The sequence below is a fragment of the Halichoerus grypus genome, chromosome 11 (assembly GCF_964656455.1).
Source record: "Halichoerus grypus chromosome 11, mHalGry1.hap1.1, whole genome shotgun sequence".
In the NCBI taxonomy this organism is placed as follows: Eukaryota; Metazoa; Chordata; class Mammalia; order Carnivora; family Phocidae; genus Halichoerus; species Halichoerus grypus.
The window spans coordinates 8,992,096-9,006,424 of NC_135722.1; the positions used below are offsets into that span (position 1 = coordinate 8,992,096).

At 47.3% G+C, this 14,329-nt stretch overlaps 1 protein-coding gene across 2 annotated transcripts; it reads left to right on the forward strand.

Moving 5' to 3' along the window:
• Positions 1-28: 28 nt before the first annotated feature.
• HNRNPUL2 (heterogeneous nuclear ribonucleoprotein U like 2) lies at positions 29-10,711 on the forward strand. 2 transcript variants are annotated; one of them, XM_036122187.2, is made up of 14 exons: positions 33-878; positions 2,781-2,916; positions 3,210-3,286; positions 3,483-3,622; positions 4,143-4,233; positions 4,331-4,443; positions 4,873-5,136; positions 5,325-5,447; positions 5,845-5,973; positions 6,622-6,790; positions 8,296-8,496; positions 9,545-9,618; positions 9,871-9,978; positions 10,093-10,711. In XM_036122187.2, exons 1-14 carry the CDS (start codon positions 338-340, stop codon positions 10,171-10,173), a joined length of 2,247 nt encoding a protein of 748 aa, XP_035978080.1. In that variant the 5' UTR covers positions 33-337; the 3' UTR covers positions 10,174-10,711. The 2 variants fall into 2 exon arrangements, 1 of the variants encoding a protein (XP_035978080.1); XR_004926521.2 differs by lacking the exon at positions 9,545-9,618 and having other exon boundaries at positions 29-878; positions 10,093-10,134.
• The last annotated feature ends 3,618 nt before the right edge of the window (positions 10,712-14,329 follow it).

Here is a 14,329-nt window from a genome sequence, read left to right on the forward strand (position 1 = left end):
AGGGGGCGGGAGGTAAGGGGAGGGAAGTCCGTCGTCCTTGGCGCGCGCCCGCCCGCGACAGGGGAACCGAGGGGTCTGTGAGGGAAGCAATTCCCCGCTGCGTTGTTTTGGGCTCCGTGAGCCGAAAGGGGGAGGGGAGCAAAAGGGAGAAACAAACACTACGTAGCGGAGGCTGCGCGCGGCCTTCGCTGCCTGCGTGCGTACGTGCGTGCGCTCGCTCGCGCGGGCTCAGTGCTGGCGCGTGAGGCGGAGGCGGGCGGCGGCGGCGCCTGCGCGGTCGGGCTCGGTCGACGGTTCGCAGGGGAGGAGGCGGCGGGAGGCGGAGGAGGCGGCGGCGATGGAGGTGAAGCGGCTGAAAGTGACCGAGCTGCGGTCGGAGCTGCAGCGGCGGGGCCTGGACTCGCGCGGCCTAAAGGTGGATCTGGCGCAGCGGCTGCAGGAGGCGCTGGACGCCGAGATGCTCGAGGACGAGGCCGGCGGTGGCGGGGCCGGGCCCGGCGGGGCCTGCAAGGCGGAGCCTCGGCCTGTGGCCGCGTCGGGCGGTGGCCCGGGCGGGGACGAGGAGGACGACGAAGAAGAGGAGGAGGAGGACGAGGAGGCGCTGCTTGAGGACGAGGACGAAGAGCCACCCCCTGCCCAGGCCTCGGGCCAGGCCGCGCAGCCGCCGCCGGAGCCCCCGGAGGCGGCAGCCATGGAGGCCGCGGCCGAGCCTGATGCTTCCGAGAAGCCGGTGGAGGAGGCCACGGCCGGGTCAGGTGGGGTAAATGGTGGCGAAGAGCAGGGCACCGGCAAGGGGGAGGAGGACGAGCCGGAGGAGCGGAGCGGGGACGAGACGCCGGGATCCGAGGCGCCGGGTGACAAGGCCGCAGAGGAACAGGGTGAGGAGCTGGCAGCGGAGCCGGGCTCCAAACTGCCCCCGACCCAGCACCCAGCCGCGCACCGCGGGGTCCGAATCCTTGTTCTCACTTGCCCGAAAGCGCAAGATTCCCGTCGCCTTTTGGTGGGACTCCCCAGGGGAGGTGGTTTTCATTCTCTACCCACTTTTCTGGGGGGTTTGGCTGCCTCTGGTGGCCCCGCTCTCTGCAGGAGGGAGGTTCCTGCCTAACTCGGTTCCTTGGTGGTAGTGGATGGAAGTGAGCGATTTTGCATGCGAACTGCTCGTGAGCTACCTGTGGAGCAGTCTCTCGCGGTACTGGTTATCTTTTCCTAAAGCGGGAATGCGCTGAGAAATTGGCGATTGCACGGACGGCCAGACCGGACTATTGGAGGTTTTGGCCTTTGGGTTACCTGACTATTGACATTTCCGCCTTAAAAATATTAAGCAATAAGCTAAGTTCGCCAAAGTTCGCTCCATCCAATGGCTGGAGCTTGAGCCACACAGTGAATCTGGAAATCTAACCTTGCTCCTGCTTTAGCAGCCTGTGGTGTGAGGGTGTGGAGTTTAATAGTTAACTAGTGAAGAGAAGGTCTTGATCTAGTGCATTTAGAACCAGCCAGCCTCTTGGTAGAGGTTTTATCTTGCCTGAATTCTGATGATTAAATTTTAATCTTCTCACTGGGTCCGTGGATGGGCAAATTTGTGGATTTGCTGTACAGTTGGTCAGCCTTTTACATTCTAGGTCCCTGACTTCCTGAATTGAAATGATTGAGGTGTTAGTGGCTCCATTTGAGTAACCTCGGAAGAGAATGTGTAGAATCGCCCCAGGGAGTTAGTGACCTTTCTTCTTTTGAAGTGGTTGGATCCATACCTGTCTGTCAGAGTAGGCAGGAAAACTAGAGCTGCTTCCAAGTCTTACTATGAAGTGGGTTGCCTTAGTTTTTATAACAGATTTTTTTTAAGCTGCTGTTAGTAATCATGGTATGATTGGAACCCATTCTAAGACAGTCACATGCAACTTACAGATTGTTTGTTCTGTGTCCTCGAACAAAAATCCCATTACATAACCTTTGACTTAACGTGTATCCCAAATAGCAGATAAAAAAGGTTGAGAGATAAAGGACTGCTTTAAAGAAATTATTATTAAAAATCTTCGTGTTGCAAACTACCAAAGCCTAAGGAAAAATTCCAATTTTTTTCCCCTTTTGCAGAGAATGTTGCTAAATACATGACACCACCTTTCTGGCCCAAATTATGTGCAGTAAAGATGCAGTATTATTTATGGGTCTCTTGTGACTTAATGGTTTGCTCTTGGCGACTTTCAGTAAAAACCCATGATAAAAATACAGCTGTGTATGTGCACCTGAGTCTGTTTGCAATATAAGTAAAAGCTGTGAATGGCTGTGCATTCTAAGCTAGAAAGGCAAACTCTTTAAAACGCGCACACACATACTGAGGCGTCTATATCATGAAGCTGTGGAAGAGTGTTGGAAAATGTATATTAAGTGTCCAGCTTACATCCAAATCTGACAGGAATCAAAATTAAATTAACCTATGAAGTGTTTTAAAGACTTAGGGGATTTTCAAAGATGTCATATTGGTGGGAAAATCTGCAAGTTTGACCTGATTTAAGCAGGTAAATTTAGAATGCAAAAATTGTCCAATTTTTATCTACTGCTTGACTGTAATTAGCCCATAATGTCCGTCCTTTCTTTTTTCTAAAATAAAATACCAGCCAATGACAGGAAGATGATCTTTAGAAATAAAACATTCTGTGGATGCAGTGGGAATAATCTGGCTGTTCTGATTAGACACTCAGCTCCCCCTTTAGTTGCTATTGGTTCTGAGCTTATTCTACATTCCAAAATGAAAACTGCTGATTTTCTTTCCCTCCTTTTTGTAGGAGATGACCAAGATAGTGAAAAGTCAAAACCAGCAGGCTCAGATGGTGAGCGGCGGGGGGTAAAGAGACAGCGGGATGAGAAGGATGAACATGGCCGAGCTTACTATGAATTCCGAGAGGAGGCTTACCACAGCCGGTGAGGGAAACAGTCCCTTTCATTGAAAGGAGTGTCTGCTCTGATTTTGGTATACCTGATGTTGATTGGAGAGTTTGGAAAGAGGGGTGGATTAAAAATGGAATAGGTTTTTATAGGCATAAGTTTTAGATCGAATCTGCTCTGAAAGCTCCTATTGCTGTTTTCTCATTTGTTGAAAGAAGCTGTCTGCTCGAGTTTTATATTCACTGATCGTTTAAAACATTTTACAGAGACAGACATCCCTCAAAGAAGAGGGCTTTGGATACACTATTGCTTTTCTCTCATACCTACAGCTCAAAGTCTCCACCACCCCCTGAAGAAGAGGCAAAAGACGAGGAGGAGGATCAGACTCTTGTGAACCTGGACACGTGTATGTATAAGGCAGATAGGTTGGGGTTTTCAGCCAATCACACATGATTTGGGATATTAAAATTTCATGGCCTGCAATTTTTAAGAGATTTAGCAACCGGAGACTTTGTATCCATTCTTGACAACTAGGTATATTTGTGTTCTGTTGGCTTTCGGGTGTTGAGCTTTGGAATAAACAGATTGCTTCTGTCTAACAGATACCTCGGATCTCCATTTTCAAGTGAGCAAAGACCGCTATGGAGGGCAGCCACTTTTTTCAGAGAAGTTCCCCACCCTTTGGTCTGGGGCAAGGAGTACTTACGGCGTGACAAAGGGGAAAGTCTGTTTTGAGGCCAAGGTAGTATATGCAGTTTATTGAGACCATTCATTTATTAAATTACTCGTTATTAAACTACTATGTTTTGGGTTCCTGCCCACCAGTATTTTATTAATGCAGTAAAAGGCACCATGTTTTAATGATAACCTTAGCTCCAGTAACCAAGAAATTGACCCCTGTGGCTTTGGTTTAAGTTCACTGACAGCTGTTACTCTTTTTTTTTTCTTTTTTTTTTAAGATTTTATTTATTTATTTGACAGAGAGTTAGCGAGAGCAGGAATACAAGCAGGGTGAGTGGGAGAGGGAGAAGCAGGCTTCCCACTGAGCAGGGAGCCCGATGCGGGGCTCGATCCCAGGACCCTGGGATCATGACCTGAGCCGAAGGCAGACGCTTAATGGCTGAGCCACACAGGCGCCCTGACATTCTGATGTTGAGTTGTGATAGTTGTTTTCAGTTTATATACAAGTCTTGTCTTTTTAACTCAGACTTTGCTCCTGAGTTGGTCAGAGTATCTGAGAGTTCCTTTTCTAACTTGGCCAGGTAACCCAGAATCTCCCAATGAAAGAAGGCTGCACAGAGGTTTCTCTCCTTCGAGTTGGATGGTCTGTTGATTTTTCCCATCCACAGCTTGGTAATGTTATTTTTAACTTAATCGTTTGTGTTTGCTGCCATATTGCTTACTCCATGGGAAGTTTGGGTGTAGGTAACTAATTTGTTCACCATTCTAGGTGAGGATGAATTCTCTTATGGTTTCGATGGACGAGGACTCAAGGCAGAGAATGGGCAGTTTGAAGAATTTGGCCAGACTTTCGGGGAGAATGATGTCATTGGCTGCTTTGCTGTAAGTGCTCCTAAAAGTTGTGGATTCAGAGCAAGGAGTGGATAGAGGGCACTGGGAATTCAATTTGCTTCCCTTTTTTTTTTTCCCCCCCAAGTAGGCTCCATGCTAGGCGGGAGCCTCCTTCCTTTGCTGTGTTGTCAAATTTCTGAAAGCAGGTAAAGTCTGGAATAGATCAGTGAGTTCAGTGTGGGGCTTGAACTCATGACTGAGATCAAGACCTGAGCTGAAATCAAGAGTCGGACGCTCAACCCGCTCAACCACCCAGGCACCCCTCAATTTGCTTCCTGTCAGCTCCTGTCTTTTGTGCATTTGATGCATTGTTTGCTTAATTGTGTTCAGTAGTCTGGAGTTTAAAAAAATATAAAATTGTAAGATTTAATGTCTCAAACCCTGTAAGGTCATAAATGATCTTGTTTGTTGTCATTGTAGAATTTTGAGACTGAAGAAGTAGAACTTTCCTTTTCCAAGAACGGAGAAGACCTAGGTGTGGCGTTCCGGATCAACAAGGAATCCCTGGCAGAACGGGCCCTCCTACCCCATGTCCTCTGCAAAAATTGTGTTGTAGAATTAAACTTTGGTCAGAAGGAGGAGCCCTTCTTCCCACCACCAGAAGAATTTGTGTTCATTCATGCTGTGCCTGTTGAGGAGCGTGTGCGCACTGCAGTCCCTCCCAAGACCAGAGAGGAGTGTGAGGTATGCCAGACAACATGCAAAAACTCATTAGTACTTGTGCTTTGGAGTGGTTGGTCTTCAGGCTTTTCTTAAAGCTTCTTCTCAGAGCTTTACCGAACTGGGGCAGGTGATGATGTTCTTAAATAGGGCTTTGTAAACATGACCCTTCCTTAGTTTTCAGTGGTATTCCTGGTTCTGTTTACTTACAGGTGATTCTGATGGTAGGACTGCCTGGATCTGGAAAGACCCAGTGGGCACTGAAATACGCAAAAGAAAATCCTGAGAAAAGATATAATGTTCTGGGAGCTGAGACTGTGCTCAATCAAATGAGGGTGAGTTGCTAGGGAAGGTTAGCTGTGGTATTTGCTCTGGGGGTTCCAAGAAATGCCTATAACCTTTTCCTGGTGGAGTTGGGTCTTTTAAGTGTCTGAGAATAAGGGTCCCACAAATAGAGAAATGAATTCTCAGTATACGTTTAAAGTAGGTTTTTTTTCCTCTGCTGTGTTGTCAAATTGCTGAAAGCAGGTGAAATCTGGACTATATCCAGATCAAGACTGGAAATAACTCTTAGAAAATGGACAACATATGTTCACAGCATTGAGGAACAGGAGTGAACTACTGTGATAGCTTTGGTGGCATTTAAAGAGGTGGCCTTTACCAGTGACTCTTGGGTTTTAACTTGCTGCATAACTTCTTGTGTTTCTCTTCACTTCCTCTCAAACTCACCAGATGAAGGGGCTTGAGGAGCCAGAGATGGATCCCAAAAGCAGAGACCTTTTAGTTCAGCAAGCCTCCCAGTGCCTTAGTAAGCTGGTCCAGATTGCTTCCCGGACAAAGAGGAACTTCATTCTTGATCAGGTATTGTTCAAACATTGAAACAAACAAACAAACAAAACAACCTGGGGCACCAGGCTGGCTTAGTCAGTGGAACATGCAACTCTTGATCTTGGGATTGTGTGTTCGAGCCCCACATTGAGTGTAGAGATTACTTAACGAAAGAAGGAAAGAAAGAAATCTAGCTTTACAGAAGGTCCAAAGATGAAAAATTATCTGATAAAATTGCTTACAGTCCCAAGAGGGTGCACATGTAGAGGGAGACTGAATTAACGATCAGAACCAGGTTACCTAATTATGACAAAGTGGTATATTGTGGTCGTAATGTTTTTTGAACTCAGAGATGTGTTTTATCAGTGTTTTTACCAGAGAGTGTATGGACCCAGACTATAAAACATGTAATAGAGGTAATGGGAAGAGCTTGTTTGGATTTCTGGCTCCACCACTTACTAGGTTTATGACTTCAGACAAGTCTGGTCTCTGAGTCTCAATTTTTCTGATGTGCAAAACAGGATGATATCTGTTAGGTAGAATTTTAAGAATTAGAGGAAATTGTATCTGTAAGACCCCTAATCTCTTGCTTTACTCATAAAAGATGCTCAGTAAGTGTTTTGGTTGCATATGAGTGGCAATTTTTATTCCTAAAACATCTGTTATCCTTCCTGTCCCTAGTGTAATGTGTACAACTCTGGCCAACGGCGGAAGCTGTTGCTGTTCAAGACTTTCTCTCGGAAAGTGGTGGTGGTTGTTCCTAATGAGGAAGATTGGAAGAAGAGGCTGGAGTTGAGGAAGGAAGTGGAGGGAGATGATGTGCCTGAGTCTATAATGCTGGAGATGAAAGGTGGGCTAACATGATACAAGTTAGGGACCCTGTCCTTGGTCCGTGCACACCTTTCCAGGGCCTCTTAGCACCTCTTAGCATCTGGAGTGCTTCTCCACATCTAAAGAGTAAATCTGGGGATGCCGGGCTAGCTCAGTCAGTAGAGCATGTGACTCTTGATCTCAGTGTCATGAGTTCAAGCCCCACGTTGGGCATAGAGCTTACTAAAAAAAAAAAAAAGTGTAAATCTGAAGACTAAATTAATGGGTATGAGCACTTGTGGATGAATGAATGAGGAGGGTGACCGGAGAGGCAGTAATTCCTTGACTCATTCCAGAGAAGATACAAAAAGGGAGGTAGTGATAGACCCCATGGTGATTAAAACTCAAGGCAGAAGCTTTGCTGAGTCAATTCATTTAGTAAAAGCTTCAAGGGTGTTTATTGTTTGTCCAGTACTATTCTAGGTATAGGGAATAGTCAGTGAAATGAGGCTTCGCCTTCATTGAATTTATATTCTGGAGAGGGGAGATTATTATGGTTCAAATGAACCTTTGGTGTTTGGAGTGAACAATCTCATCAGTATACCTTGCTTTTTCTAGTATCACATTAGGACTGTGCTTTTGTTTTGGTTTTTGGTATGTGCCCGAAAATTTTAATGCAATACAAAGCCTTATAGCATCATCTCCATCTTGATTGATCGCACTTCCAGTTGTTCCTTCAGAGTGTGATTTTTTTTCCCCCTTGCTTCCTTCACCTTCTGGCATCCCACCTGTCTTATCAACTGCTGGCTCTTTGAGTTATGATAATGCCCAGGCCTGGGAGCCAATGACACATCTAAGAGCTGGAGTCTCCGAGTTAACTCAGAATGAACTCTGCCAGTCCATAACTGATATTCAGGCACTTGGAGGAGTTTAATTCTGTTTTGTGAAACTGAGGGCTAACTGGATTCATCTTAGAATCGAGAGAGCCCCATTGAGCTGACTTCCACTGAGACCCAGCCTCTGACCTTGATGTCTAGAGAGTCGGCTCATGTGCTGGCCCATCGTGCACAGGTAGTAAATGAGCTCCCTTGTACTCTTGTTTCCTGTTCTTCTCATCTAGATGAGTAAGTCCTTTTGGTTTGGGTCAGTTTCTCATGGAGTCTCTTTTAAAAGTGTATTTCTCAGTGTCTTATCTAATCAACACCACAACTTTCTCAGTTATTTTTAGCCTCTGGCTACCTGCATCTGCCCTGATAAGAAACTTTAACCCAATTCACTGTTAATTTATTATGGAACACTAGAGAACTCGTAGATGTACTTTGCAGAGAGCCATTGGCTTGGGGCTGTTACAGTTTAGGGAAACACTTTTGGTAGGGGAAGTGCATTGTTCATTTAAATGTGAGTGGGTATGCACTCAGCACCTTAGCGTGCATTGGTAGATGAGGCTTAGAAAATCCCATTCTTCCTATAGTGGGCTTTTCACGGGGAGCTCTTGCACGTGTATGCACTTTCCAGGTCTCACAGGCTTCTCTCTTCCTCTTACAGCCAACTTCTCTCTGCCTGAAAAATGCGACTATATGGATGAGGTGACATACGGGGAGCTGGAGAAGGAGGAAGCTCAGCCCATTGTCACTAAGTACAAGGAGGAGGCAAGGAAGCTGCTGCCCCCTTCCGAGAAGCGGACAAACCGCCGAAACAATCGAAACAAGCGCAACCGGCAGAACCGAAGCCGAGGCCAAGGCTACGGTGAGTCCTGGGGACCTGCCAGCCCCCAGCCTCGGTGTGCTGTTGGTGCTGTGCACAGCGGGATCCCTAGCAGAGTCCGAGGACACCCAGTCAAGTCATGGGCAATAAGGAAGTACCTTCTTTATGGAGCTCGTTCTTCCTATGTCCTTCACCCCCACCTTCTTACGCTTTTCCCATAAGCCTTCCTTAAGCGAAAGGTAGTTATTTTGCAACAGAAACGTTTGTTTCCTTGAAAAGCGGTGCTTGACCTTCTCCTCTGTCTCGTTTTCATTTTTACATACGAGTGCCCCTCTTTGTTTCCTACTCACTGTTGCAGTATATAGCCTAAGGATGTGTGCAGTGAAATTGGGTTCTTAACTTAAGGTTTCTTGCTGCTTTGCCTGTTGGATCAACCCAGCTGTGTAGACCAGAAAGTGAATGCGTTATTATTGAGTAATTTTGGGGGGTTACAAAGTCAGTTAGGCTAGTAGTAGAATTAATTCCCCTCCTGAATGTCTTGTTTGTCAGTGAACCCCGCAGTGTGCATTCACTGCCCTTTAAAAATGTTGGGGGGGGGTGTGTGTGTGTATAAGTCAACAAAATTTTCGAGTGCCTGCTGTGCGCTAGGCACTGAGAATACCAACTTCCTCCCCTAGACGAGCTTAGTATTTAGACTTTGATTTCATTGGTATAAAATAATGCGTCTAGGATATAGGATATCTGGGGTCCCTTCCGAGACTGAAGGTCTATGATTGTACGAATGGCAGTTTTTACTCCTCTTTCTAACTCTGCCATGTATCCTTTTGCCATCTTAGATGTTTTGCAGGAACTGGGGAGCTTCAAAAGCAAGGTGGCTTGGTTTTCTTGTGTCTCTATTCCTCTGCCCTCCCCCTTCAGACTCTTTAAAAAGCTCCTGGCTGGTGCTTTAATTACCATTGTGTGAGCCTGACAGAGGCAGGCTTCCTATTCTCCCAGAATTGCCTTTGGCTCCAACTTTTTGATTTCCACCCAGCTGTGGAGCCAGGACCCCACGCCAGCTGTCTGAGCGCGCTCTCCATTTCTCTTCCAGTGGGCGGGCAGCGCCGAGGCTACGACAACCGGGCCTACGGGCAGCAGTACTGGGGGCAGTCTGGAAACAGAGGGGTGAGTGCAGCTCTCCTGCTCCTCCCTCTGGGTCGTGATGGCCATTCCTCTTGGCTTGGGGGAGCAGAGTGGTTCGGGCTGTTTTCTCAGGGCTTAGGGTTTTGCCCATTTAATGTGTTCCTCTGGAAGAATTTATTCTGGGAAGATTAAGCCTGTTGATACTATGAAGCTATGACATGTGTCTCATTTAAAATGGGATAGGAGTGGATCATGATCCTGACAACCCATAAATCTTCGCTCCTCCTTTCCCAGGGTTACCGTAATTTCTACGATCGATACAGGGGAGACTATGATCGATTCTACGGGCGAGATTATGAGTACAACAGATACAGAGACTACTACAGGCAGTACAATCGGGATGTGAGTATCTCCTGGGGACAGAGTGGGGGTGGCAGGACTAGAGGAACGAGTGTCATGCCTCTCCGTCCTCGGCCAGCTGTGGCTCTGAGTGATGGGGTTTCCCCTCTCTTCTAGTGGCAGAATTACTACTACCACCACCCCCAGGACAGAGACCGATACTACAGGAACTACTACGGTTACCAAGGGTATCGGTGAAGCCCCTGTTGTTCTCGCCTGTCAGCCATGAAGCTGAATCTCTAGGGGTGCCAGGCACCCCCCAAAACACAACCAAGGAAAACAGGGGCTGTTCGGGTGGGGCTGAGCTGCCGGGGAGGGGCGGTGGGGGGGAGGGTGCGCAAGCAGGGGCAGGGGAGGGGGGAGGCGGAAACAACAAAACTGTACATTTTTTTTAAAAGTTTGTTGAAAAGAATATTGTCTTATTCTATAAAACATTTCAAACCTAGTTAGATATTTGTAATCAAAAAACATTTGCGCAGAAAGCAGCACTTAGGGCTGCCTGTCCTATATCCTGCAGTTGGACAGGAAAAGAACTGAAAATGTCACCCTTCTGACATTCTGAGGCAGCTGGCCTGGCAGCCAAGGAAGGGAGAGTGATGAGGTGGCGCGGAGAGGGTGGGCACGCATGTGAGGGCACTCTCTCCAGAGCAGGCAGGAGGCGGGGACAGAGGGACAGCTTGTGACTGGGGCAGTGAAAATAAACGATTGGCTCTTATCAATCACTTGCACCAACTAACCGTTTGTATTTTCTTTACCGACCTTTCCCTCTTGGGATATCTGGTCTGGTGGGCTGGGAGGCCAAAGTGTCCCTATCTCCACTTTCCCGTGCCTCGTGCTGTTTGGCTGAGGCGCGGAGACTACCAATTGGGTGGTTCTGTCAGATGGGATTCCCAGGCCAAGGGGGCACGGGGACTGTTCGTGATTGCAGAGCAGAATAGCTTCCCCACTCTGTGCGCCCCGTAATGAATTTCCTGCAGAACCTCGAGGGAGAAGGGCATTGCCGCCCTCAGCCTGAAGATTGTGATTTTACCAGTCTCTACTCTCTGTCTTCCAAGCTCGAGACAGGCGGGAAGTCTCTGAAATCATCTCTGTTAGAGTATCTGTCCTCTTCTAGTGCGAGAGAAGGAACGGTTCTCAGGGTTTCAGCTCACACAGAAACGAAGCAGGATTCTTTTTGCTGCAGCAGGATATGTATATAGGTGAATCCTGTGGTGTGGGCTCCGGGGCCCAGGTGCTGAGAATAGCAACTATTTTATACAATGTGGAGGGCGCAAGCCCTGCTGGTTTTTTTGATACACAGGTAGAGAGTGGATAGGAGGGGGGTGGGGGGTGGGAGGCAGCTCAGTGGGGCTGCCGAAACTGGGGAAGAGCGAGAATGGGAGCGTGTGTACTGTGTGCATGAGAATGGGGCACCCCCTCCGACTTCTTGAAACCGGATTCCTCCAGGGGTGCTGTCCCTGCGTGTCCCCAGAGAGGCCTCTAGCCAAGAGACTTCAGTTGGGATAGTTTTTGTTTGTGACTTTACCAACACCCTCCCAGTTCTTGACAAACCGCTTCAGGTGGCTGGGCTCAGGAATCCGGGGGGGATATGGGAATGCTCTTTCAGTACTCCGCGCTTCACTTGTAAGTCATCCTCGTGCTCAGCGTTGTGTCAGCCAAGAGCTTACTCCGCAAACACCACGTACAGCCCGGCTCGGGCTGCCCGCCGAGGCTTCACTTCCGTTTCCTCACCTGGGCAGTTCTCGGGTTAAAATTTTGTGCTGAGATTTGACCTTCCTCTCCCTTGGCCATCATTCCCTCCGTGCAGCCCTCCCCTAGGCGTGCAGGCCCACATCCTAGTTCTCCAGTCACCCCTGTCCCGTACACCCTTCTGCCCCCGAGACTGGCGAGGGGTGCTGGTAGGAAGTCGGCTTGCTCCTAGTGATGTCCTTTCTGTTGGCGCCTGCTTCCTTGTGGTGCCCTCATGGATTTGCGTGTGGCAGTGGGTGGAGTGATTGCATGAACTTTGCTGTAATCCACTAACTACTTATTAAGGGAGTTTGAGAAAGCTTTGCTCGTAGTGTCAGGCACGGAGGTAAAAACTGGAGCCCAAAGAAATTCCCGTAGGGCAAGATTACGTAACAATAGAAAATTGAATTTGAGGCAGAAGTTGCCGTCTCGTTTCCAAACGTTCCGTCCTCCAGCGAATAGCATCTCTCTCTAGTCTCTGGCATGGTTTGTGGATGCTGGGCCCTCGGGGCAGGGGGCCAAAACTCAAGCCGTTTGGAGGTCTTCGGGGGTGGGGGAGGGCTAGGGGAGGGACTTGCTGTTAATTTTTGACACCAGAAAGTCATCTTTAAAAAAAAAAAAAAGCTGTTTTTCTGATGGATGGAGAGTGAAACTGCCACATCCTTGTTGGTTTAACCCAAGAGATCACTTACAACAACAGTAGATGTCTGGGTTTTGTTTATGTCTTTTTATTGTGAAAAAACGATGTTATGGGGGGGAAATGTGGGTTACCAGGAGGGATCCCTAGCCTTGTTTTCCTTAGAGGATTTGTTTAGTGTTTTATCAGACGTCTGTTGTAGTTGTTGTAGATGGAAACGCACACCACATGGAGCCTGTAAATGTTTTTGCACAACCTGTAAAGCATTCTTGGAAGTGGCCAGTAAAAAAGGGTTTTACCGTTCAAAAAAAAAAAAAATGTAACTGTGTCATTGTTTACATCTGTAACTTTTTCCTCCCCTGTTCTCATTACATCCTGGCGAAAATGTAGGCACAGTAGCTTCCAGTTTTAGAATAAATAACCATTTGGATTGAATTCACCCTATCTCCTGTGGCTGCACTGACTGGGGCGGAGTGTGTCATCTGGGGGGATTGACTGATTGTTGATGCTGCTTCCTCAAGTTGTACTGGGTCCAACCAACGGTGGCTTTCCTCTTGCATGGCTCTTCTTCCCTTCCTAGTCTACAGATCACTTGGGAGCCGGCCATGCCTTCACTTGAGGGTTGTTAGCTCCCTTAGTGCCTGCTTTCGCTGAGCGCTTGAGCCACTGGAGTAGAAGAAAATAAATTGTAAGCCATGACCTCTCTGTACTTAGCCTATACTAAAACCAGTTGGATGCTTAAAGCTAAATGTAAGGTTCCACTTGGGGGCCAAATAAATTTTTTTATTTTTATTTTTTTAAAGATTTTATTTATTTATTCATGAGAGAGAGAGGCAGAGGGAGAAGCAGGCTCCCAAGGAGCAGGGAGCCCGATGCGGGACTCGATCCCAGGACCCTGGGATCATGACCTGAGCGGAAGGCAGACGCTTAACCATCTGAGCCACCCAGGCACCCCAAGTAAATTTATTAATGAGTCATTACCACTTAGGAAAAGCCTTACTCCGTGGAAGATGGTTGATGGGGGTTACTTCATAGTAAATTTGGAGAATGAGAAGGTAACTGTAACAAAAGCACTGTTGTGTTGCTAGCACTGAACTGATCCTAACTGTAATTTCTAGTAAATGGTCAGGGACTTACTAAGGCTGAGAGGCCACAGGCTCACAACCAGTGTTCTGAAAGAGTAGTGATACAAAAGCTACAGATCCTGCTCTAACTCCTCCCTGTATGTGGGACACAGGTTCAGACCCCAGGAGCTTACAGCTTTGTATAGGTAAAGGCTATCCTTGATTTCAGTGTTTGCCCATTCTCTGGGATATTTAAAGTCAGTTTTATTTTATTTTTTAATTTTTTAAGATTTTATTTATTTGAGAGAGAGAGCATGAGATGGGGGAGAGTCAGAGGGAGAAGCAGACTCCCCACCGAGTAGTTAGCCCGATGCGGGACTCGATCGCGGGACTCCAGGATCATGACCTGAGCTGAAGGCAGTCGCTTAACCAACTGAGCCACCCAGGCATCCTAAAGTCAGTTTTAGAGCTAATTAATCATTTTTAATGGTTATTTATAGTTAATGCCTGGTCTCTGGTAACCTTTTTTTTTTTAAGATTTTTTATTTATCTTTGTGTGAGAGAGCCCGTGAGCGTGCGCACAAGTGGGGGAGGTGGAGAAACAGGGAGAAACAGACTGCTGAGCAGGGAGCCAATGCAGAACTGGATCCCAGGACCCTGAGATCATGACCTGAGCCGAAGGCAGGTTCTTAACTGACTGAGCCACCCATCTGGTAACCTCTTAAGCCCCCTTTGTGCCCAAATAGGGCTGCAACCATTCACCCTCAATTTGGTGAGTATGAAAATTGTGCAGAAAAACTGAGCAGAGGCTTAAAACACAAAACAACTAATATCAAGATTACATTTATTGAGCACTTCTTTTCTGGCTTTTTACCAAGTCTGAGCTGATATGGAAATTTTCATTTACTGTCCTGGAATTTGCCCA

Coding starts and splice junctions, on each gene's coding strand:
- HNRNPUL2 (XM_036122187.2), top strand. CDS start 338: ATGGAGGTGAAGCGGCTGAAAGTGACCGAGCTGCGGTCGGAGCTGCAG. Junction 879..2,780: donor CAAGGCCGCAGAGGAACAGG/GTGAGGAGCTGG, acceptor TCCTTTTTGTAG/GAGATGACCAAGATAGTGAA. Junction 6,791..8,295: donor TATAATGCTGGAGATGAAAG/GTGGGCTAACAT, acceptor TTCCTCTTACAG/CCAACTTCTCTCTGCCTGAA.